The sequence below is a fragment of the Drosophila grimshawi genome, unplaced genomic scaffold (genome assembly GCF_018153295.1).
Source record: "Drosophila grimshawi isolate 15287-2541.00 unplaced genomic scaffold, ASM1815329v1 contig_44, whole genome shotgun sequence".
Classification (NCBI taxonomy): Eukaryota; Metazoa; Arthropoda; class Insecta; order Diptera; family Drosophilidae; genus Drosophila; species Drosophila grimshawi.
In genome coordinates, this window is record NW_025063240.1 from 15636063 (window position 1) to 15662643 (window position 26581).

The 26581-nt window shown below is 39.0% G+C and overlaps 1 protein-coding gene across 3 annotated transcripts in view; it reads right to left on the reverse strand.

The window, feature by feature from the left end:
• Positions 1–944: 944 nt before the first annotated feature.
• LOC6557267 (lachesin) overlaps positions 945–26581 on the reverse strand; it is a 49866-nt gene continuing 24229 nt past the window's right edge. Inside the window, exons 1-11 of one of the 3 annotated variants that reach the window (XM_043215467.1) lie at positions 12397–12544; positions 10956–11062; positions 9704–9908; positions 9472–9633; positions 8994–9122; positions 7193–7283; positions 6938–7021; positions 6397–6506; positions 5079–5141; positions 3715–3999; positions 945–1289 (exon numbers count right to left, since the gene is read on the reverse strand). In XM_043215467.1, the coding sequence (XP_043071402.1) occupies positions 1222–1289; positions 3715–3999; positions 5079–5141; positions 6397–6506; positions 6938–7021; positions 7193–7283; positions 8994–9122; positions 9472–9633; positions 9704–9908; positions 10956–11062; positions 12397–12511 (1419 nt within the window). In that variant the 5' untranslated portion in view covers positions 12512–12544 and the 3' untranslated portion in view covers positions 945–1221. Of the gene's footprint in view, positions 1290–3714; positions 4000–5078; positions 5142–6396; positions 6507–6937; positions 7022–7192; positions 7284–8993; positions 9236–9459; positions 9634–9703; positions 9909–10955; positions 11063–12396; positions 12545–26581 lie in introns of those variants that run through there. The other 2 variants (XM_043215468.1, XM_043215469.1) reach the window with 2 other exon arrangements.

A 26581-nucleotide genomic window follows, 5' to 3' on the forward strand; every position in this document is an offset into this window, starting at 1 on the left:
AACCTAAGTTTTATTATACTTATTTTCGCGTATTAATAAATGCTTACTATTAATCTCAATCTTAGGTCGACTTGGTTGTTGTGTGTGCTTGTTATTATTTATGATTTTTCTTGTAGCTAATTTGTTTATTTTACAATAGCTTAGCTTTACAACAGAGCGGCTGCACGACTAACATTAAATATACAAGTTAATGTAATTCATTTTACCGCAGACAATTTCAATTGCCTAGTTTTCTGCAGAAGCATTTCTTTTGTTGGGAATTATGTAAACTAAGAACATCAAAAATAAAGATCTATGAATGTGCTAGAGTATTAATTAATGATTTTTTGTTAAATACCTTGAAAATTTGATTCAATTTTTAAGCTTAATGCGCCGCTCTGTGAAATAAGTTTTATAGCTCAAAATAAATATTTTTGTCAGCTTTACATTTTATTAGGAAAACTTCCGTTGCAAGAGCTTGCGACATTTAGAATACTATTATTGATTTGATATCTTGTCTTACAGCTAAAATACAGGCAACAAACAACATAATTATGTATATGCATATTATATTTAATTACAACTATTTTCAATATCAATTTGTTGTTTTTTTTTAGCATTTATTTATAGGTTAATCGGCTTAAATCCGAGCACTGCAGATGACCTTTGCACATTTTTTTATTTACTATAGTTTTAATTTTTTTTTTATGTCAGAACTTGCTAATATTTATGCATTTTTTTTAATGTAATATAATGGATTTTATGTCTGTTTCAATTATTATGAGCTGTATTCTAGCAATTTATCGGGACAATAAATATATTTAATTATTGTTAGCTATTTACATAAAAAGGCAGTTTATTTACAGCTTTTTTAATTTGTGTTTGTTTTTAAATGTGTGTTTAAAACTCAGAGTTGTATTTACATATATTTATTAAGGAAAAACAAATTCAATTAGTATTGACGCTAAATAATTAGTGATAGATGTTTAATGAACTCTAACTGTAAATTAAATGAGGTGTAAAATCAAAAATCATAAACCATAAATTAATGAAAATTTATTGAAGGCGGTTTTAGTGTGCACATATTGACAATATTCGAAAACCTCAATATCCTGACAGTGTGTCCTTGCTGGGAGCTGCGTGCTTGCTTATGGCTTGCATTTATAATACTTAATTAGCTGTATTGTTCGAGATAATAGCAGAAGCGACAATACATGTATGCAAGTCAACACGCGCATGTCCTTATTTGCTCAACAACAACAATAACATCAACAATAACACGAAATGTGGACACAATGAGCACACGGAAACTACAACAGACAAAAAAGGAAAAATATTAAATCAAATTAAATAAAATAAAAAGAGAATAATTTTTTGTTGCTGCATTATTGACGATTCATATATTACTTTGAATGCACTCATTTATCTATGCGTTGCAGTTGAGTCCCTTCCCTGTACAGCAAAGTTAACAGCGGTTAACAGCAGTCATGTGCCGTGCATCTTGGCCAGCCAATTGGCACGTCCTGCAGGCTTTATGCAACACGGGCTTAAATTATTAAAACCTTATATACAGTTACGCCAACAACGTATGACATAAGTACAGTAAATTGGCTGCACTTTAACCCCGCACTATGACACCAAAATACACGCACACACTGCATATATGTATGTATGTATATAATGTATGTGTGTATGTGTGGCCAGGACTTCTCTTTTCGATTTTGTATGTTGGTATGCAAATGTGCCATATATCTTCTGGCCTTAATACCATTTTTCTTGCCGTCCGTCGCTGCTGTCGATAGCGCTGCGTCTGTCGGCGTCCGTCCGTTGCTGCCTGTGGGCCGCCTTTTGGGTGCACCGTCATTGGTCTGCATGAATTATGACCAATAAATTGGACATGTTAACTGTGTGTCATTGTGTGCGGGGCCAGGAGACCGCAGGCCACGCAATTTTATGTTGAAATTAATTGCGAGTATTTCGCGCAGACAACGTTTCAGCGTGTTTCGGCCGTTCGACCCGAATGTCGTTCCACGGGTCGTATGAGTAATAATATAATTAGCATGTGCATTTATTAAAAAATGATGAAAGCGCACAAAAGCGCACAAGAGCCAAGCGCACCGAAAAGCCAGTAAGCAATAATTTGCCCCGAATACGAAAAATCAAGCCAATAGCCACCGTGAACGCAGCCGGAATATTATTATTGCATTTCCCCTTTCAGTTGCTGTTGTTGTTTGTTGTTTGTTGTAGCTCGGGGTGTGTCAGTTGAGAGGTGAGCGTAATGCAATGTAAAAATTAATGACATTTTTAAGGCGTTTTAATGCCTCGACCAAACATGCGCCAAATGGCAACAACTGCAAAACCTTTACGGAGTAGTTGGAGCAGTGTGCTGGCGCTGGAAGCAGGACCTTTTGGGCATGGCAGCACAACGCAATTTCGCCATAAATTGTATGTTTGTTGAGCTACGAGAAACTTAAGAAGTAATATCCACAATAAAGTTAAGATAATAATAAATTCAATATATGTGAAAACCAACATGAGCATTGAATTAATAACGAAAAACATGTGAAACAAAAAGACAACAAAATATTTTTATTCTTTACCACAATTTTAACGCTTTTTAAGGAAAAAAAAAAACACATTTGCTTAATTGCCCGGATAAGCAAATGTGCAGTAATTAATGATGACCTTAATAGATTGAGTTACTATTGCATGACTTTATGACTTTAGGAATAACACTGTTTATAGACTGAAAGTAATTCAACGTTCAAATTGAATTAAGGATGCAATATGTATTTCCTTCATATGTGTACATTTCAGATATGATAAATTCTGATATATGCAATTCTATAAACGCCAAAGTTTTCTTTAATTATTAAAATTTCAAATGCATAAATTGTATATTCGTTTGACAGCAGCCGAGTACAGCAACAAATTGTTTTAAATCTAGGAAAAGTTTTGCTTTTAGCTCCACAATTTTGCATTTACCGTTTACAAAATAAAATGCTAAGCTCTAAAAAAAAAACGACAGAGAAGCAAACACAAAATCCAAACAAGTTAAGTATATGCTTGTATTTAACAATAAATTATGTATATGTATTATACAAATACGTTTCATTCACTAGCTTGTTTGTGAGAGTGTGTGTGTGTGTTTGTTTTTTTTAATAGTTTTCTTATGTATATGTTTTCATATTTTACAAAGAATGAGCATTTATTGTGGTTGGCTGCTGTCTGCCAGCAAAGATGACAAATATTTGATTTCTGCTTATCATTGTCAGTTTCTCATTTTACAAATTTTTAAACAACTCGACGATAAGCAACTCAATTCAATGTGAGTTATTCATTTAATATTATTGCAGTTTTAAACGTCATTATTAATATATATAAATGTTTGGTTTTCAGTTTTCAGTTTGCTTTAGCTGTGAAATGAATACACCTAAAAGCTACCCCTTATAACCCCCTGTGTGACCCTTTGGCTGCATTTTACAAATGCCTTTTATATCGTATTGAGTAACTAAATTATTGATTTCAAAGCGCAGCGATGAGCAGCACAAATCCTGCGCTCAGCCAACTCAGCCTATGCAAAACTCCAGCTGCAATTACCAATTTCACAAAAAATGCAGCACAAAGTGGATAAAAAATAAATATATATATATATATATATATAGATATGTATATATGGGTCGTATGAAATTATCATGAGTTAGGCATAGATTTGTATGCATTGAACACACTTACCCGTGGAGCCCGAGTACTCATTCGGTGGACGTTCCGTATAGAACACGCTCTTGCCTATCGCCAAGGAGTTCTTGCTGCCGCCGCTTAGCGCTGAGAGGCTATTGCCAGCGGTGCCACCGCCGGGCAGTAAGGACGTCTGCATCGATGACGATGAGGCGGCCGAGGATCCAGAGCCCGCCGATGATGAGCCAGGTGTGCCACCTGCATACAAATCGTTTTTCATTGCATACACATCCGTTTGTAGCGATTTCGTTGTATCGTTCCGTAAGGATGGTATAATGTTGCCTATAAGAATGGATAAGAAAAGTAGAATTAGCACGAATGGTTTGTTTATATCATGGCTATTGCCACTACCACTATCTACAGCAGCTAATAACTCAATAGCAAGAAAACTTGCCCCACAAACACACACGAGCAACTTGTACAACCTTTGCTGACATGGTTTTCAAGTTAAATTGTGTGGAAATCTTGTGGCAGCCACTTGGCTGCGATACAAAAATTTACCACGCAGCTCACACACACACACACACACAACAATAGCAACAAGGGCAGACACACATACACATGCATTGCTATATATGCACACATACACATGCATAAATAGATATAACACATCCTTTGTTGCCTGGCCGGATTAAGTTCCATTGCAGCGGCAGTCGTCGCCGCGCCAGTCACTTTAAATAAAATATGTTTGGTCCTTTTTGCAGAGTTGTTGCTGTTACTGTTGCTATTGTTGTTTGCTGCTGGCAGAGCCGGCAGTGTTTCAAATATGTTTCCAACCTAATGCCCCCGAAAATCCCTAGCAGCATAATCCGCAGCATATTGCTTTGGCCTGGACTTGCAGCCGCTGGAACACACACACACAACTTGAAAGTGTGTGTACTTTTCTGCTCGACTTGAGTTGCCAAAAGCCCCCCCACGTTGAAATAGTCAAAAGTGCTTTGCTTTACCTTATCTCTTTCTAGTGGGCGTAGCGAGACCCCAGCTTGTGTGTGTGTGTGAGTGTGTTTGTGTATGTGTGGATAGCTAGATGAGTATATGTGTGAGTGTGTGTATTTGGCTCTGTCTGGCTTAGCTGCTACTTTCGCAGTTTTGTTTGTGGCTCGCCGTATCCTGTATCCTTCCCGGGACTCACAGTGTGATTGTGAGTGTGAGCATGAGTGCGGGTGTGGATGTGAATGTGAGTGTCGGTTTGCCGGTGTGACTTTCACAGTTTATGCAATGCTCGTCGCCCGTCGCTCGACGCTATACTGGATGTGTTAAGCACAAAAGCGAGCATCATTCGAACCAATCCCCCAACATTGAACCGCACACAGCCAGCCACACATATATCAGTACATCAGCTTGGCTGATACTATACTTACTCTCCCTGGACTCGACGGTGGTGTGCGTTACTTGTTTGGATGGTGTTGATGGCAAAGGTATTTCTGTAAAATAAAATGGAATCGAATAGCAGCGCATAATTAATTATGGTAAAATCAAAGAAATGAGTTTTTAATTTCATGTATATACAAGTGTAAAATATGAGTATGTATGTATAATATATAGTTGCCTGCCAGCAGCGTTGTGGTTTTGTGTGTCAAGTGTTGGCAGTGGAAAGGTCATAATATTCCTTCAGCCGGCACTCTAGAGCGCAATCGTTCTCAGTTTAAAGAGCTTAAATTAAAAGCGTATATTTACTTAGTGTGTGTGTGCAAGTATGAGGCCTTGATTAGTCACATTATTTGCAAAATATGGGTCAACACGCTCTACACACATAATCACATATGTGCCGTATAATTACACCTTAGAGTATGCTATATAATCAACCATAGAAATTTATTGGAATGTTTAGTGCATGAATATATGTAAAGAATTTCAGAGAGCCATTTGTAATTATGACCTCAGACCAAACCAAATACGTATCGATTATCTTTGTGACGACAATCTTGAAAAAAACCAACGTTTTTTGAAAGTTTTTCATATGAAATCCTACATAATCAAAACATCTGTGTGAGCTGCAGCTCTCCAGCAATGAAAGCTACTTTTCTTTCAGCTATTCCTTTAAGCGAATGCATTGGCAGCCGCCAGGACTCTTCAACTACAACTAAGTGATGCATAAAATATAAATAAATAAATAGCATCCACTAAAAATAAACGAAACCCAGACAGTAAGGAACGTCGGGTCTGTCTAGCATAGGCAGACAGGCTAAAAGAGGGTTGCGTTTCTGCTCGATACAAAGTCAAACAATTCCAGAATGTACATTTTTTTTATGTTTATGTTTACGTTAATGGTGAATGTATCTACGTGTACTGATGCTGCTGCTGCTGCTTAGCAGATCCAAATTCAAACTCAAGCCCAATGCCAGAGCCAAATCCAGAGCTAGAACCTGACACACTTGAGCTCCGTTGGTGGCCGCTCGTTTAGTTTTACGCTCCAGAGCTCAGTGTACATATCGGAGCTAGACGAAACGCTGCTTCACTTCTCCTTCTTCATCTTACCACAACCTTGGTGCTGCTCGGCCTGCATGTGGGCGCTGGAGCGGCACATAGGTAAAAGCTTTTGGCAGAATTTGTAGCACAAAGGGCGCTCGATATTGCATTGGCTGTGTGTGTGTGGGAGTATGAGTGTGGATGTAGCTGCAGGTGTAGGTGTATGTTTGCTGCAGTGTGCACTTAGGCTACCAATACAAATGCACTTACCATAAACACGTATAGAACCTTCCGTTTCCCCAAGTGAATTCTTTGAGATGCATCGATAGTTACCAAAGTCGCCATATTGAAGGTTTCTTATCGTCAGTTTCATGTGAGCGCTTTTCAAGATAGACAGGTTGGAGTGAGACAAAAAAATATTAACGTGAAAAACCAAATGGCAAGTTCTAAAAGTCGACTCAACATAAAGAAAATATTTTTTTTTTATATATATATAGCTCTTAACGAAGCTGGCATTTTGATATTAGATTATTTTGTTGGAAAAAAAACATATTCTAAAAATGTTTTCTTGATTAAAATGTTAAAAATTTGCACTTTTTGGCTCGATTTTACGTGTCAAGTGTAGATTTTTTTTAATTCTGGCGAAATGTTGACGATACAGTTTTCGGGAACATATAAATTAAGTATGGATTGGCTTTTTGCTCATGACCCAGCTGCCAGTCGTGTAGGTGAGAGCGCAAATGCAAATAATAAATATTTAACAACACGACTTTGAGGAATCTAAAGATGAGGCTCTGATGCTTTGACATACCGATATGAGTTCTCAGTGTAGTCGGTCTTATACTTCTTGCTCGGCAATACCATCACAGAATTGTACACCCAATATATGATGGCTCTGCAAAATAGACAGCAACAGCATTTTCATCATATTTATCATAGAATACGAAAACAAAGAGCATATGAAAATCAAAGTGCGACAGACCGAATGGAAAAATCGACGAAATGAGAAATTCAACGCTACATAAGAATTTAAGAAAATAAAGTGAACTAAATATGAAAAGCTTACTTGGGATGCGCCTCGGTGTGGCAATCGATGGTTACATCTGTGCCAGCTGGCGCGCCAACAAGTTGATTCGGCACCCAAATCATTGGCGAGACTATTTGAAGAGACGCGAAGCGAAGTGAAAGTAGAGAAATGTTAGTAAAGTGAATGATACCCGAGGGAAATGCGAGATATATAAATGAATGAACGGTTGTGGGTGTTTGTGTGCGTGTGTGTGTGTGTGTATACAAGGTGGTATTGCATTGAAAGCGATTGGCCAAAGCACGCATAAGCTGCAGTATTACGTATGTTCAATATGTGTCTGGCTCGGTTTTTCCACTGCTCACTTCGCCGTTCTCAGTTTTCCCCGCGTTCATGTGTTTTTCGTATATGTGTAGGTAAAGTCGCCTGTCTGCCAAGCTCAAAATGAAAGTGCAATGACAAAGCTGAAAAATGTATACTAGACATGGCAATGAGACCAGGTTGGGTTACCAGGTTGGGTTCTTAACAAAAAAAAAAAAAAAAAAATAGAAAGAAAAATGATGTTAAGTTTAACCGGAAGTACGTGTTATGGATTTTGTATTTAATATTGACTAGTCGGGGCTAGCTCAACTAGCAACTCATTGTGTAATAGTCTCTTCAAATTAAAATGTTTATATGTCTTGGATATATGAAAGTTTAGCCATGCGAAGAATCTAAAATTGTGCTAAAATTTCAGAATTCACAGATGATGAATACGTATAAATTTTGGCAAACTGCAACATAACTACCTCATTTTGGAAACGCTGCTGGATGCGTGCCATGGGGGCTTATAGTAATATAAAATTCTACCAATTTAGGCCGCTTTTCTATCTACCTTTTATCAATATATACAACTATTTAGTTCTAGTGTTCCCTTCTGCCATCCTCCATCAACAATTTTCGCACATTTCCCTCAGTTTGCCCCAGTTCTGTGCACAATACGAACACGAAATTGAAACAGCGAACGGCTTGTTGGAAATTTAAACGTGCACTCACAATGACTACCTGTAATTCGAGAAACACCACCAAACACAACCCGAAGCCCACACGCACAAAACCGTTCATAATAAAATAGAAAAAAAGGTGGACAAAAAAAAAAGAAAAAAAAAAAAGAAAAAAACGAAAGCGCCGTCAAAGTCATACGTGCAATGCCGGCAAGTGACTTTATTGCAGGTACGTGACGTGAATTATTGTCAATGTGTAGGCATGGGGCATGGGGCATGAGGCATGGGGCGCGATGCTCGTATGGTAGGTATGCAGCAGAAACTCGTTAGGATTAACAAGCGTTTACTTGGTACATAGAGCGTGCAACAGCCGAACTAACACTCATATATCCAGCATACAGCATACAGCATACAACTTAAAGCATACAGCATAGATATATCAGCAGCTGCATTAGCGAGCAGCAAACCAGGTCGCTAGCTGCGTTTGTCACGAGCCCAGACGCGAGCATGCAGTTAAATTGATGAGCAGTGGAGCAGCTACGCTTCCTCATGCTGCCGACTCTTGACTGCCGACTCCTGCCTCAATGGATGAACTGCCGCATAGATACTCCTCCATCGCCGCAGACAGCGAGTCGTTGTCATCGTTCTCGTTAAGTGCACGCGCGTGTTACAGCCATGCCAATATAAGGCGACCAGCTCTGAGTCGATATATCTATTATATGTGTACGTCCGTATATAGATAGTTTTCATTTGGCTCAAGTCTTATGACTTTTGCTTGTCAAATACACACACACACACACAGAGAGAGACACACACACACATGTATACCACTATATACTGTCTATGTAAGCTGTACTTACACTCCACATCCAATATGATGCGCTTCGAGACGGAGGGGGGCACTCCGTTGGTGGCTATGCACAGATAGGCTCCCATCTCATTGCGGCTCACTTTGGTCAGCGGCAGCACATCGCCATCGTAGACTAGAACTGATTGTTGTTGTTTTTGTTGGGTTTGATGTTTGCCGGAAGGAAGTGTCCGCACCATGGAAATAAACGTGCAAAGCATAGAGAATTTTCAATGAGCCAAAAGCCACATGAATCTGAGTGGGTGGTTTGAAAAGTTCAGTTAATAATGCCAGCAAATTTAACAATTTACACAATCTAGAAACGTAAGTTTAGATTTTAGATTTAGATATTAGTCAATTGTATTTAAATTTCATGAATTAAACATTCTTTCGCTGTTTATGTTTTCGATAAATAACAAATTTGTATGCTGATATTTATAACTTTAAAAGCAACCCCTGTTTGACTGTTTGAAACTCACTCCCATGTGTACCTTTCTTCTTTTTCTCTACGGCTATTTCCTCGCCATCCTCTCGACGCCAAATGATTTTTGGCGTTGGGAATCCATCGGCGCGACATGTCATGTTGATGTTTTGGTTTTCACGCACTGCCACTGAGGATGGGGTGCTCTCAATGTCCAATATGTTGGGTGGCACTGCGGCGAATGAGGTAGACAGTAGGCGTTTGATTGTTGGCTGGTTGATTGTCTGCGCTTTGCTACTTACCCACGACCTGCAGATAGCCGACCTGGCTAATCATGGGATTGGTGTTGACCTGACACATGTAATAGCCGCGATCATCCTGATGCGCCTGATTAACGTGCAACAGCCACGTGTTGTCCGCATACGTGATGCTGTAGCGTGGTATGCGTGAGATCACATGACGGTGTATCGTCAGTATCATCTGGCGATCTATGTGTATCCATGCGACCTAAAAGCAGAACAGAACACCAATGACAATCCATATATAAATACATACACACTTCACGCTGATTCACACACACGTCCACAACTAGTTATAATAAATGAACGCCTTGTTCTGACGCATGAGAGCCACTAACAAAAAAGGAGGAAAAAAAAAACACAACTTGACAGCTGTTTCCGCTTTTTTAATACACTTTTTCTTTCTAGCTTCGTTTGCTTACATTGCGTGTGACACAAGGGGGCATGGGCATGTCCTGGCAAGGATTTTGCAGCCACGCTGCAAACTTTTCAAATTTTCTTTCTGCCCAGTGACAGCAATGAGTTTCTCGTTTTCAACTCAACAATAGCCACACACACACACACCAGGCTCGCTCCTTGGCTGGGCTGGCAATGTTGATGAAAGTCTAATAAGAGCCAGATAGCAGCTGTCTGAGACTGAGACTCTTAGACGACGACCAGCCAGCCGTCCCGTGGACTCGCATGTCCAGTGTCGAGGACAGCCAGCAGTGAAACTGGCAAGGGACAGTGTTTTATATTAAGTTGATATGGCGAGTAAATATTTGTGATTTGTTATGAACGCACGCTGTGATAGCAAAACTAAGATAAATGATAAGTGATTTTCTAGTTATTCTCTTGCTCTCGGGTCGGGAAGGCCAAGTCCTCTGGGGGCTTTACTTTTTCAATGAGCTCCAGCTTGCGAAGTTGCAAACTGTTGATTCTTCTTTATTATTATACTATATCCATGTGGATCTATTTAAAGTAGCGACTTCTTTTTATCAAACTGAAAAAGTTGCAGAACAGAGTTGTTGCACAGTTGCTTTGCCTAGGCCACAACTTGTCATAGACACAACATCACGTGTGGCTATAGCTGTCAATTCAACACAGACAAACACACTGCGCCAGTTTATGACTGTCCCTGGCTTTGGGTGCGAGGGAGCAATTCCCGAAATTGATTTTAGACAGTGTCGCCAGCCTGAAAGTTTATTGAATGGGAGACATTGTGACGTTGGACACACGATTTATGACATGCCCAAAGCGTCCGAACACTACTCACCTTATAGCCACCCAAGTGCTCGACCACACAGGGCAGATTCGCATCACGGCCAACGGCAACGGTGACATTTGGTATTGGCTGTGCGAAGCGGGGCTCATCCATCATAACTGTAAATGAAGAGCGGCATAAGCAAGTCGGTTAGTTAATGTGCAACATGATCATCAGCAGACACATCTAAGCAACAAAGGTCAGAAATGCAACAAACCGAACACAAATGTACTCTTATGAAAATTAACAAGAAAACATATTAAGAATTATCAATACTCTATTTATTAGTTTCATGAAAAATAGCGATTAGTTTTTACTTAACTGCAAGGACTCATATTTCAAATAGAGAACGGACTGAATCCCATTAGCCACACAGTTTCCAAAAATGAGTGCACCCAACTATACTAAAGTACTTTTACAACTTTGGTGTAATAAAATGACTTAATATGCATATATTCTTAAACTGCATGAAAAAGTTATGCAATCCAATGCAAAATATATGCAGATGAAGGAATCTGCATTTTGCAGCAGTTACAGGAAGTCCATGACCCGCAGGCCAAATATAATCAACGGCTACATTAGTGTCATTATGAAATAATTTAACAAAGCAATTTTTTATCTTGCTGGGAGCTATAGCTGGAACTGGAGCTGGAGCTGGAGCTGAAGCCATACTCGGGAGTCTGTAGTCCGTAGATGGTAGCGGCAACCGCAACTGGTCCTTGGTTGTTGTTCTTGCTTGTTGCAAATGGTACTTTTGTTTTTCTATGCGTTCATTTCGTTTGCTGTTTTTCCAGTGGAAATGGTGCACAAAAGCAAAACACCAGCCAGACTGTTAAACACGGCAAGTGGATGCCTGCCAACGGCAGAAAGAGGATTGCAATGGGGCTTGTTATCTGCGTCACGCAGTTGGCGGTGTCGGCCCGCCCAAAAATTCCACCTGGCCTCTGACTATGCTGTAAGCGGCAACAAGGCACGACACAGCACGGCACGGACTCGCATTTCGACACGGACCTCTGGCATTGAAATTGAATGCAAGCCGCTTGATGCCATCGTCGTTTCGGGGAATTTGAGGTCTCATTTTACTAATTAAATTATGACTCGACTCGACTCGACAGTTCCGACACCAAACACCTCTAACGGCTGTCTGTGCAATGCTTTGTGAATGTTTTGAAATTTAAGGCACCTAGTCTAATAATTGGACAAGTGAAGGGTTGTTGAAGGTCTTAAGCTTCAACAGCTTTAAAGTGCAAGCAACTAAAATAAATTTGTGTAATTAAAGACATTAATAATAAAATGATTAAAAATCACCGTTGCCCAAAAAAGTATGCTATGAAAAAACTATAATCGACTATTCTGGTCATATCATTTTGTATAAGCCCAATTATAACAATTATTTGTGTATTTGAAAAGTCGATTTAAGATTTATTCCAACGATTTGCTTTTTAGCACTTACCATGTGTCACTAAGTTGGTCATATAGATGAGAAACATAATCCGCCGATTTGTGAAGCGGCTTGGAAATATGTTGAGCGCAATTAGCAAAAGTTTAATTACCGTAATGATAAACATTTTGCTCTGTGTGTTTAATCGGAATTAGTTAAATAGACACACACACACACACACACACAGATACACAACAACACACCGAATCGCGATTATTGTATGCGTTTAATTACGCAACGTTTGGTCAACTTTTTTCACAGCAATTTTCATATGCACGTTTTCTATTATTTTCCATTCATTTTCCGCATTTGTTTTGTGGTATTTTTTGTTTTTTGTATTCGTATTTTTTCTTCTACTTCTTGTGTTTTATGTGTATTTGATTTATGTAATTTAATTTGCACACACAAGTGAACACTTTAGCATTTGGATATTATACGCAGGGAATGGCAATTCAAATTTCATTTAGCGTAAAGCTTTAAAAATCGCTTAATTCACTTGACGCCCCGACACGCATTGTTGTTGTTGTTAATGTTGTTGGTGCTGTTGTTGTTGCTACTGCTGCAGATGAAACAATGAAAATTGAAAATAAAAAATGCATACACTCGAGTGGCAAGAGGGGGCTGGGAGGGATTTTCGCAGAGGCGCTTGCGATTTCAGGGATTATAGCATTTATTATTATTATGGCACTCGCATACTCAATTGTTGTTCTTCTGTGTGGACTTTACAATGTTGTATATTTGCCTGTGTCCGCGTGTTTGGGCTTGACTGACTACAACAACAACAATAACAACAACAACAACAACAATTGCAGCTCTTGTCGCTTATGGGTTATGAGTCGTTTGTTTCTTGTTATTGTTGTTGCTTTTGTTGGGTTTTTCGGTTTGCAAAGTTCATTTGACTGCTTTTGTGTGTCACTGTCTGTATATGTGTGTGTGTGTGTGTGTGTGTTATAAATGCTACATTTATTATTAATAGCACTGTATTCCGGACCAGAGATGTGTATACAAATGAACGCGTTGCATTGATGTCGCTATTTTATGACCACTACGCATTGCTGTTGTTGCTTTTGTAGTTGTTGTGGTTGTTGCGTTTATTGCTGTTATTGCTGGTAGTTGTTGTTGCTGCTGCTGTCGTTGTCATAACATGGCCACATTTTCATTGCGCCTGAATTGTTATTTTTCGTTCCGCTGCCATCTCGGATTGTTGGGCAATTTTACGCTACCAGAGGGCATAACAACTATATCAGTCAGTTTATGCTGACATATTAAAAGAACTGCTTAATTAGAATCCGATATATACGACCATGGAATTGGGAAAATATCTCGTTAAATAACTGATTTAACAATGATTTATTCTGGCAGGTGAATTTAAATCATATAATGAAGTCTGCAAGAAAATAGTTCTGATGTTGACGATTAAAAGAGACAATGGAGAATAGTTTAGATACTGCTCTTGGGTGAAGATAATCAAATAAAATAGAATAAGAAAATTGATAGCTATAATTGGCAAGTAAAAAATTTAAAAAACCAAAGAATGCTATTGAAAAATATCAGTTAAAAAATCCAGCAGTTCTTTTAATTTTACCACAAAACCAGCTAACAGAGAGCATTGAGGCCTCTGCTACTTAATTTGCCAGTTGGTCGCTGTCCTTACGTGTTCTCGCATAAATGCACTATAACTGACTGATATGTTTGGGTAACTGTGGCGCACTGTGACTTGACCAGTTCAATTTTGGAAAATGATTTATGAATGCACATGACATATCAGCATCCTGCAACTCCTACGCCCCGCTGTTGCAGACTTCGCTGCCCCGCTGTTATAAACTGCCAATGGTAGTACTCCAGTTGTGGCATCAAGACATTAATATTTGATTTAACTGCCCGCTTTTTTTTGGCATCAGTTTTGCTTGACTTGCATATTTATTTTACATATGCATTTATTAATGAAACGGGTAAGCGTATAATTCCTTTTTTGTCTGCTGTTTAAAAAGTATTTAAAACTTTTGACGTAATATTTACGTAGTAAAATAAAATAAAGTGTAAACAACAGGCCAGCCATCGTTTTCATCTCAGCTTGTAGTTAAATATCATTTTAGTAGCTTCTCTTTTAATTGTTTAAATCGGTTGCATTAAAAATAATTGACAGTCTATGGGACAATGCATTTATGTTACTTCTATTTTGTTTTTACTGCAATTTATATATAATGAGATAATTAAAAACAAAAAGTTGAATTATCGTTTGAATATTGCAATAAATAGGTGAAACGAAAATACAAAAAAGTATTTTAAATTGTTCAATTGCGCGTAATGGCAATAAAAATATGTATTATTCTGTTTAAAACTCGCTCAGCAAAGTATGCAATGCAATTTTAAACATCCATTAATTTAATTGACAAAATGAATCACTAACGAATATCTCACACTCAATTCACACACATTTTATACAATGAAATGAAATTTATTTTTATTATATTTCAAATTATTGTGCATGGTGCGGTCTTAATTTTAGTCAGACATTCAATCGTTATGGTTTTGTTTTTTATCAATCTTATTGGTGATCAATTTAGTTTTATGGAGCATTTAGCTTTTATGTTCTTTAATCTCTGCAACATACATAGTTTTCTTCTGCAAATTGTTCTTATTTTGAGTTCCATTTCAGTCTTGAATATTCACAAGTACAACTAAAAATCAATTTCAATGACCTCCAAACAGCTGTCACAAATTTACATATGTCGCGTCAACAAAATTCTGGCAGAAAGTAGAAATGTGGCAGCCATAAATACATGTACTAGCCACAGCACTGACTAAGGGGGCGTGGTTGGTTGGGTGAGTGCGTGCGAGTTTGTATGTGTGTCTGCTGATGTGTGTGTATGTGCGTGTGTGCAAGTGAAGGCTGCTGCTTCTGCTGCTTTCGAAATGGGCGTTTTGTTGGTTGCTGCTGACATTTTATGGCTGACGACAATGTTTTTGCCTTCAGCCATGCTTCATCGCTCCCTCCTTCCCGCCTGCCAGCAGGCAAAGTAATTAGGTTGAAATTACAAATTATGGGTTCATGTAGCAGATTATAGCGACAAAATCAGAGAAACGCACATGTCTGGAAATTACAGCATTTATTTTCGACCATGTAGAGCAACGCGTCGACTGGAAACCTAAATTTTCGAAATGGACAACAACGCAAGGGAAGCAACAAGAACAGAAGCAAGGACGACAACAACAGTAGCAACAGCAGCTCGTTAAAAAGCACTTAGGAGCAGGCAAGGGGACAGGGGAATGGGTGCAACAAATCGGTACGTCAGTTGGGTAATTATGATGCAATCAGTTTGAAAACAAATGAACAGGACTAAAAATCACAACGCACAACTGCCGCACAACCCTTGACATATATAAATGAACGTTAACTCTTATAACAAACTACAAATCTCAGAAATTTTCAATTTCATTCGCACACTATGCATTATGCTCAAAGTTGTGTGCGGTTGAGTGCAAAGAAATGGCATTCGAAGACTGTCATCTCGACTGCATCTCGAGTGGCGGCACAGACTGACAGATACTGAGGCAGCTGACAGCCGTCAGTGCAAATGGAATTGCACGACAGCAGTGATGATGGGTGAAAAGAGGTTGGATGTGTCTGTCGAAAGAGAATGGATAATGTGGCATACAGTCCGCAGACGTAACCAAAACACGAGAATGTTGCATTAAAATCCAGTCTTCATCTGCCCGAAATTCTTATACTAACAAACACTATCAAATCTCATATGAGAATTCTTATATTTGTATGTTGCCCAACAAGTTAATGAATATTAAAAGGTTAATTTGTATGCAAGAGCTGAATGAAACAGAACTCCTTAAAACATTTAAAAAGCCATTCAACATTATAATTGCTCTTCCCAAATAAACAAAGGATGATTTTTTTCCACACATTTTAGTCTTTGCAATTTTTGCTGTTTGTTTTTCTTTTTTTTTTTTTTGTTAGTTTTCGCCATGCTTTGGCTAATTAGCTCGTTTCGGCTATTAGCAGTGTCTTTTGTTCAAATGGAGGACATGCAAAACAATATGGGCGGCGAGCGCCCTTTGGCTGTTATCTTTTTGGGGTGTAAGAAGCAGAGCTAATAAGTAGCTTAAAAAATATGCAGACAAGAAAACACAGTTTTATGCTTCATTTAAAAAGTTTAGTAGTTTTGCTTGTTCTACCCGGAATTGGTATTCATAAATTGCTTGGAAATGTTTGGTAAAGTCATGGTTATTAATTCTCCATAAGCTGAATTTCTTAGAACGGTTTGTATTTTAAAATAGACTTCACATTGCAGCCTAAAAAAAGTTCAATGTCGCGTTAACCCACTGGGAATTCAAAGTGCTTAAACTTTAGGCAACTTCCTTTCTTTTTGTTGTTCTTACGATAAGCACAATGTAAACTTTTTATATAGATATTTTTGTCATCACACTTGCCACCCATAGCCACTCTGTGCATCGGCGTTTCACTTCAACAACCTTCAATCTGCACAACAGCATCAAGCATTAAAAGATGATGTTACACTTTTCAATAACTTCAGGCATGATTTACTTGAGCCGATCTATCAGACAGGGCACAAAAAAACAAATCAGCATCCTTCAAAATGAATAAGCAATTGTTCTATTTATGCAGGAGCTATCAATAATAGCGGCAGTGCAATGAACCAGGAATTGAATCCGGCAGCTGATGTCCTGCTGCGATGGGACAGGACAGCAGGACAGGACAGCAGGACAGGACAGGAGAGGCAGCCAGGAAAGGCTGTAATAACGAGACGAATGATAGAAAAACCATTGCCGCGTAATTTGGTTCAGTGTGCGGGATGGTACGGTTGCAAGTGTGGTGGCAGGCATGCAGCACGAGGCACGAATGCCTTTACAAAGCTGTAGGATATTAAAAACAAGTGCGCCAAGTGCAACAACAAGAGTAGAACAGCGGTAACAACGGGCAGAAGCGTAGAAAATGTTGCATAAACTTAACATAAATAATGAAAGCAATATTTCAACTCGGGCAGCAGGCAGCATACAGCAGGCAGCAGGCAGCCTGCAGCTGGCAAGGATGAAACAAACTGGAGTCTCATTCTACTATAAGGATAGTTGCAGCCGCAGAGCAACAAATGAAGTTTGGATGACTTGCAACGCGCTCAACTGCTGCTCATTGCTGATTGCCGTAAAATTTATGTGCGCACCAGAACTATATTTTCATATACATATAGATATATATATATATTTATTTTTTAAAGAAATGGAAATTATAAACTGAAGTACAGGTAACATCGACGTGTCGTATTGACCACGGTTTTTACTCGCACTTTGTGGCACTTGCAAACACTTTTACGTTTGCTGGGAAATTTCAGAGGCTTTTAATTAATTATTTGAATTTCAATTTGATTATTTTATGGGCATTACTTTAATTACGAACACATAAGAATGAAATTGCACTTTTTTGGTAGTTGACGGTGTTGTTGTTGTTGTTTTTTTGTGGCTTAACACGGCGGCGTTTGGCGTCCACTTCCGGCGCAGTTTCGAGTTGAACTGATGGCTCAAAGCTTCGCTTCATTGGCAGTCAATGCCGCCGCAGCATTCGTGTTCTGTCAGCCGAAGGTTTGGCTTCGGCTACGATTGCTGTTCGTGCTCGGACTTTCGTCAAGTTTCGAGTTACGCTCAAGTTGTTGTTGTTGCGCCTGCGTCGCTGTTTTCGAACGAAACACGTGCGTTTTACGAAAAGCAAAGAATAACAGAAACAACAAAGCAACAACAACAAAATAATATTCTGTGTGCGCTTCGCGCCTTTTTCGAAATTCACTTCGTCGTAGGGACACCGATGTGGGTGGGACGAGCGACTCTTTTGTGGGTGTCACAGCAACAACTCTAAATGTGGCAGCAGCAATACAACAAAAAAAATGTAATACGCAGCGCATAAATCTCATTGGCTAAGAATGTGTGCACAAATTAATACAAAGAGAGGCGCTGACTGTTGTTGTTGGTTGTTGGGCCGTTAGGCATTAGGCCTACAAGTCACCCCCTTGAACTTGAATGGGATTTGTAAACACAGCGAGCAGAGCGCCAGGCGAACCAGATAAACGTTAAAGGTTTGCTCAACAGCCTCATATTAGTATGAGTAAACGGCTCCATCTTTTTTATTACTCAAGGGAAATTTTACAAATTAAATAGTCAGATCCGCGTAATTTCCTAATTCTTAATTCAAATAGTAATTTGAAAAATACGGAAATAAATAATATTGATTGCAACAAAAAATTCAGGCATTTCAGTTACATTAAAAAATGTTGTACAATTTTTGTTAAAGTGCTTTACAACTTACTGAACTATGACAAAGAATTTTCAGCCAGTAAGCAATTTAAAGGAATTAAAATATTTTTATTAGATTACAGACTTATCGAAATATAATACCATGGCAATGTGTTGTTTTAAGCTACCGATTTTTGCAACTTTAAGTGCAAACACTTAAAGCTGACTTTTAAATTTAGTTTTGTGTTTTAAGTTTTTTTTAATACTTCTTCCACTTCCAGTTCTCTGGATTTTGCCAGACAATTGCAAATACACATTGCACTTAAATATTCTGCATACGTAATTATGTCAGTTGCAGTTTTGTGGGCGGTCCAGTTTCATTTACAGATTATGGAACTGGAGGAGGAGGAAAAGTAGGAGGAGCTGCATATTTGTTCTGCTTGTGCAATCATAACGCACAGGCGAACACGCAAAAAAAAAAGAAAAAACAAGGACTATACAAGATCTTTGACTGTTAACTTTGGTACGCAAGAAATTTATTGGACAGACAAATTTCCTACCCACGTCTTGTTGCCTTAGGCATCCCCCCCTAAATTCCCAGAAATGTTATGTAAATTGTACTGTGATATTTTGAGTCTCTGTTATTGTTTTGATTGTGGCGGCTGCTTCGGAAATACAAGTTTTTGTTTGCATCACAAGTTCGAGAAATAAACAAGCAGAGCACTTCCTTTGTGCCACATCTCCAAGGAGAGGCAGCAGGAAGTACGCGCTTATAGTAAAATTTGTTTTGTTTTACATCATCAGAATCTTGTTTGCTTTGTGGCCAGATTGAAAAAGGCAAAAATAAATACTTTGAGCACCTCGACAAGGCTGAGCGGTAACTTTAATGGATATTTCTTGTGTACTCGCTATGATATTCTATCATATCATATCGCCAGCAAAACACATCATAAAGCGAAGAGTCCTTTATGTGTTATGGGTATCTTCAACATATGCTCATCATCTTTGGATCTCCCCTTCAGTCAGTTTGTCTGTCTGTCTGTCTGTTTATCTGTTTGTGTTTTCCCTTTTTTATATTTATTGCATCATTCGTTGCTGTAAATTCGCATATTAAGTGGATTGATGTATTAATATTTAAACGGCGATTTGTGGCTTCCATAAGAAGCCCTCAGCTTTCAGCTCTGAGGGGACTAGCAAGTAAAACGACTCAAGGACCGCAGGGTAACTGTAACACTGTAACTGCACTTAACTTTTGACCCTTTGCTGGATATTTATGGGAGCTGGACTCCTGATAATGTTTAATCTGCATATAGGAAAATCGATTTCAACCCATATGCTTTCCTTTGACTCACTCGCCCAACCAATAATTACCTCTATAAAGGTTACCATCTTCTTCCAGACGTTTCCCACTCCACTCTTCACTCCTCTCATCTGGTCACAACATTAAAACGCGGCTCGCATTGTGGGCCCCATGTTAACTTTTTGTGGGCGTGCTTGGGCTCATAAATAAAACATAAAGACGCCGGCGCGTAGAATTCCATTTTTATGATGTCGGCAAGCAGTTGCAGGCTCCGCAACTTTCCTCTCGGTCGGACGGGCGGGCAGCATATTTTGAAAAATGTTTATAAAATAACACGGAAAACGTACAAGTCATAAATAATGCGTTCGAGCACTGAGAGATGCAAAGAGTCAGGGAAGGGAAGCCAAGTCGAGTGTCGCAGTAATATAAAATTACCACGCGTTTGACATGCAAATATCGAAAAATAAGTTGCGACTGATCCCAACTGGCAATTATAAGTAGCTGCCACTATGAGGCGAGTGTCCTATTTCGAACAAATAGGCAAAGTCGATTTTAGTTGGGACAGGTTCTTATAAGTTATGTGGAGTAATGATTTCAATCTTCTACAAATATCTTTCTAGGGGTCATTCACATTGAGTCTGTGAAGGAAATAAATTGCAACTGACATTTGAACAACTATTGACAATTAATTACGCATCTGACACAGAAACAACTACTCTCTCTCTCTCTTTCTCTCTCTCTCTCTCTCTCTGTCTCTTGCTGAAGCAACTGAAAATTGCCGAAGCCACAAGCAAAACTCAAACCGAGAGCAACCCACAAGAAGGCGACCAAAAAGGTGGTCATCATCATACTCACTCATTGTCGCTGGGCTGCAGTTGATTATGCAAACTCACACACACCAACACACACACACACACACACCAACACACACACACCTGCATGTGTGTTGTGCACTCGACTCCTATTCCAATTGACAAAATACTGCAAACACTATCGATTAACATTTAATTGCACCTGAGGCAGCCGACATTTCTCTCTCTCCCTTAGATTCCCTAATCGAAATTATTGTTTGAGCCTCTTCAGGCTAAACTAGGACCTATAACTCGACCTACATCATTTGCAAATTCGCAATATTTACTTGGTTCTTCAACACTGCTTTTGGCAACAGCCCACAACACCTACTCTGCTTAATATTGAGCTGATGCAGTTATTGGAATAGAACACAGAACACAGATGCAGGGCCCTCTTAACTAGAAGATGATTATTTATTAGATATTATATTATGTGTATTTGAATTTTCTCTTGCCACTTTGTCACGCCTCCTTTGAGAACCACTTACAGAATTAAGGAAAACACTCAACGGTTGAGCAGCCAAAGGGCACATCAACTCGAATATTTTCCGCTTTTGGAGTTTTGTTTTTAACCCTTTGAGGATATTCGGTTTATAACAAACACGAAACCTTTTCCGGTTCCAACTCGGCAATAAAAACCAAACAATTTAGCGAAAAGTTCGAAGGCGTTTCGCATTTGCGGTCCCCCAAAGCGTTTCCCAAGCATTTCGGTGTCAACAACAACACCAACAACAACTGGAGTCAAAACACTTCCGATTCTCACACGTTTTCTTTCCCCTTTGCCGAGGTATGAACAAAAAATTCCGCAAATGTTGCGCCAAAAATAACATTTGAATACCAAAAAAGGTTTTTGTGCCATGTCAGACAAACGAGGATGAGGATGAGGCTGATTCCAGGCACGAGGATGCAGATGTAGCTGGAGACGACTCTATTTGGAGTTATTTTGGGCATTTCTATGATGACATTTCGAGGATACTGGCTCGGGATGTGGGAAGAGGGAAACTGTCCTGCAAAAAACGGGAAATAAATCTTCATTTGAAGTGACTAAACGACAATTTTTTTATTGTTTCGTTCGTTTCATGGGCAAATAAAGCGCGCGTCACATTGATTTTTCTAAATGACGCTGTTTACCCAACGCCAGTCAACTACCGAATCGGAATCTGAATCGGAATCCTAACACTATGCAGAATCAACGCTGCTCTTGTCCACAATGATCGAATGGGAACCCCGTTTGGATATCGCGTTACACAACATTAATTTTTGATTTTGCTGTTTGCTTTTAATTTACTCAAAAGCAAATTTATTTAGATTCTCCTCAGACGATGCAGACAGCCCAAGTAAATGCCTCCCTCATCTCTTTGGCCTCCATCACTTGCATCCATTGCACTCCTGGAAATCGATACTTCGATATTTCTGATACACACTGCACTCGAAGAGAGATTGGTTCTGTTTAAAGCGGAGTTGGCGATGTGGAAACGGAAAACGTGGAAAAGTTTCTAGCACTGCTCTCACTTCTTTGTCTGTCGCCATTCAGCGTCAAATTGTTCCGCAATCACTTTTTCTATGGACAATATTTAGAATATGAAAGTTTTTTCATCAGTGATGATTTATAAATGCAGATTTTAATTAATATGTTTGATAATGCAGATTTACAGTTCTAATCTTTAAATATTGCAATGGACTTACTTTAAGCAGAGGTTATTTAATTTATATACTTCATACAGTTGCAAATATACATAAATGAAGGCAAATATATATCTTGACAGTTTGAAGGCGTAAATGAGTCCAAATCAAAAAGGATTTAACCTGACTTGCCTTGACCCACATTACCAACAGTTGCCACTCGCAAATTTGTTTGCCAAAATATATTTCAAAATAGTTAAATTCCTATTTTTCATCATCAACCGCCTCATCCCGAGCAGGGCTTAAGCGCTCACATGAGCACAGACGGACACAGACTTGGAATGTGCCAGCTGTTAATATTTTGTCAATGACGCACAAGTCCTGGACAAAGGACATACTCTCATAGACACACAGATACAGACAAACAGCCTGTCTAATGCCAACCAGTTGGACGGACAGTTGGCAAGATGAATGTCGACAGTTGGATGAAAATCCGAATTTCATATTCAGGCCGGGCACTTGAGTCTCAACACAATGTTTAACCCTCTTGTAGTCATAGTTGTTGTTGTTGCAGCTCCGTTATTGTTTATGTTGTTGTTTTTCTGGCACCTTCATTAGTTATTCAAAAATTGTTGAGATCAAGGTTGGAGCACAACTGGAACTATGGCAGAAGTGCTCGGGTTGTCTTAAGCCCAGTGGCAAACCCACATGTGAATTATTTCGAGGGGAGGTGGAATGTGGATGACTGATGAGAAGAATGATTCATACGTGTGTTAAAATAGCGAATGACCTTTAAGTGGAGTTATATACTTTGTATTGTATAACTCAAGCAAAGTGTAATTTAGTTATATGTAAATTATAATTATTTATTTTTTTTTTTATCAGAATTTACGGACTTATCGCCATTTCTAACAATGTTATTTAAATGTTGAACTGTTGAGCAATCGTCTAACGACCGAGGACTAATCCTGCTTATCTTACACTGTTAGGTAATCAGCAATCGATGGGTTTTCAAGGGATGCGTTCTTATATTATCTGACCCTTTAGCTGACGTTGACTTCACCTGCAATTCAATTAACTTGACAAGGGTATTCCCCCAAAAAATGCCGTAATGAGCGAATAATTGCAGAACAAAGTTAATAACAGCATTTTAGACGCATCAACTTCAATTGGAAATGTCATCGACAACAATTGCTGTTGGTTGCTTGTCGTTGTTTTTGTCATTTTGGCTGAGAGTGTTAATGAGTTGTTAAGTTGTTCCAAAGAGAACAAAGTGGGCGACAGTAACAGACAATGCCGAGTCTGCTGACTACCCAACAGCAATGAATGTCAATTGCAGAGCAGACGACAAATCTTCTTCTCCTTTGGATTTCCACTCCGATTTCAACTCAGATAATGAGCCCAAATATGGGGTCATATAAAGCACGGAGAGAAGACAGCCCAAACAGAAGGGGTTCAACTTCATTTCCATACAAAAGACCAGTCCACTGGGGCTGTCTCCTATTTGGTGGTGAGTATGCAAACAATTGCAGGATTATGACCACGATTCAAACAGCAGATAGGAATGTCTGTTCCAAGCTGTGGCCTCTCGGCAGCCACCCACTGGTCGAGTGGCATCATAAATCGGCGGTGGCTAATGCCAAAGTGCGCACTTCTGTTCCCGGACTGTCGTCTGGCCACAAATGGCTTCTGTTTTTGACAGTCATTGACCACTCTTCAATATTGATGATGTGCTCATTACACACTACTCGTAGTCATATTCGTGCTCATATTCAGGGGCAAAATGTTGATCAGTGTAACTGAAAAGCTTGTTAATTATTTCATCAAGTGAAGCGACTAGTAAACTATACACAGAGCAGATTTCAATTTAAGTCGAAATTTGTATGACTTTGATTGATTTTGGCAAAGGAATGATTTGCTCTGTTTGCCAGCAGTTGAGTATGAAAAGCGATACAATACTCCAGTCTGAAAAGAACTTTAATCAACGGTCGAATTGAATGAAATTTACATATTTTTGCAGGAGACAACCGAGAGCATTCAATTTCAGTGGGATCAACTGAAATGCATTGGAGACTTTTAAAGGCAACTGAGCCACAATGAATATCTGTGGATTTGGGGACATTAAGACGCACACGCAAGCCGTGGAACTTTGTGAACTTAAACAGCTTACTTGTCTGGTGTTGCATTACCCATTTCTTATCGTTTTACAGTTATTTCAATTCAATGATTTCAAGAGAATTCTCCAATTGAGAATTCAATTCCCTCAGCAAACAAAACAAAGTCGAGCAGCTCGACATAGAATGAGCAAGTTCGAGTTCAAGTCATGTCCCCAGCGATTAGAGGCAAATGTCAAGATGTCAGGCAAATTGATTTATTGCCTTTCAAAAGCCACAGGTGTCCATCTACAGCTCAACTTCGTGTCCTTGTCCACTTCCAGGACTTGTCCCCTGTTGACAAACGGTTGTGGTCGCCATCTGCGAACTGTTCGCGCATTTCAAATTTCCACTTTTGTTGTCCCCCAACTGCCGCAATGTTCGTTTGCTTAGTTCGAACTTCGCGTGTCCTTTGCGGTTTCGGCTCTGTTTCTGTTGACAGCTCGCCCACCTGTTAGTGGCCCACCACACCCTCTGCTCCTCTTCTGTTCCACCTCAGCATATTTGGGGGCATGAAAAATGATAGCGTCGATAGCGATAAATCTTGGTCGCATTTAAAATCGAATTTTTCGCTTAGTGTTTAGCATAATCATTGGCCGAGGAGGGGGAGGAGGGAGTGGGAGTGGGAGGCGGCTTTCCACACTGTTCTTTTGTTGACGCTAATTCGAATTTAATGCTTGTTGCGCGGCATGACAAATATTGGAGGTGTCTGCGGCAAGCGACATATCTTGAGGGTCTTGTGGCTGCCTGTCCCGCTGACAGTTTAATTGAATCTAAATCCTGCTGTGCTTCAAACACGATTACAGACAAGAGAAAACATGTTTTTAATTCAATTGTTTGGCTGAATGAGAAGGTAAACAGTGAGATTTATGGCCATATCAACTTTAATCCTTAAAATATTTAGATAGCGCTCCTTACAACGTCGTGAACATAAAATTGCTTAATAAACGTTTAAGCGTTTAAAAACGCAAGCTGCACTGTTCTCAGACATAAAAATGTACAACAAACTATTATGTTCCACATAATTTAAGGCCATTGAATTTCGAGTTTATAGTTGTTTTTATTATTTTTGTGTTGTTACATACCCTTTTGGGCACCATTTTCAGTTTGCTTACATTTGTTGTTTTGGCCACAAACATCTTTGTGGATTTGTGGGCAAACATGTCTGCTTGCAGTGATTTATTATCTGACCTAAAACAAAAATGATGAATTAAAAATATATTTTAGAATTTATCTGACAACAGAGATCCGATAACAGTACCAACAACAACTATCACAGACAACATGTGACAATTGAATGCCACTGACAAGCGCTTTTAATTTATTTAATATATTTTTAAAGAAACAAGGTAAACAGTATTGTATTGCATTTATTTAATTTTATTAACATATAAATCATAAAATTTCTATAAATTTATTGACATTAAAAGCGCATTTATCTTGCGCCTGTCTGAAATATGTCAAAACTTTCTGCCTGCTCAAATATATTTGCAACGAAATAAATCTAAATTTGGCCAAAAGGTTCGACGCATATGTGAAATCAGCGCGTAAAAGATTTATCGCTGGCCAAGTCGCATGGAGCAGCTGAACAAAGTGAAGTGAAACAAACTGCGCTGTCATGTCGAGATTGGCATAACTCTGGCTAACAAAATAAGTAAATAGAAAACAATTTGCAAGAGCTCTATCAATCATTGTGATACTAATAACGGAGATTAAATAATTGCTGAGGTTGCTTTGTTGAGCAAGTTTTACTTATGCTCTAATTGCGATATAATTATATTTGGCGATATTAGCTAGCTGCAACGTTGCACAATTTAACATATTCCCATGATTTATGGTGCACACAAAATAATAAGGCATCACATGATGTCTAAGCTATCGATTTTCTGACATCAACTCTCGGGAAATTGCCACAGAGCAAAGGGGAGCAGCAGCAGGGGTAGCAGCAACAGCAACAGCAGGAGCTGCCGCCTCAGCAACAATAGATAGCTGCACAAAGTGACAGGACATCCCAA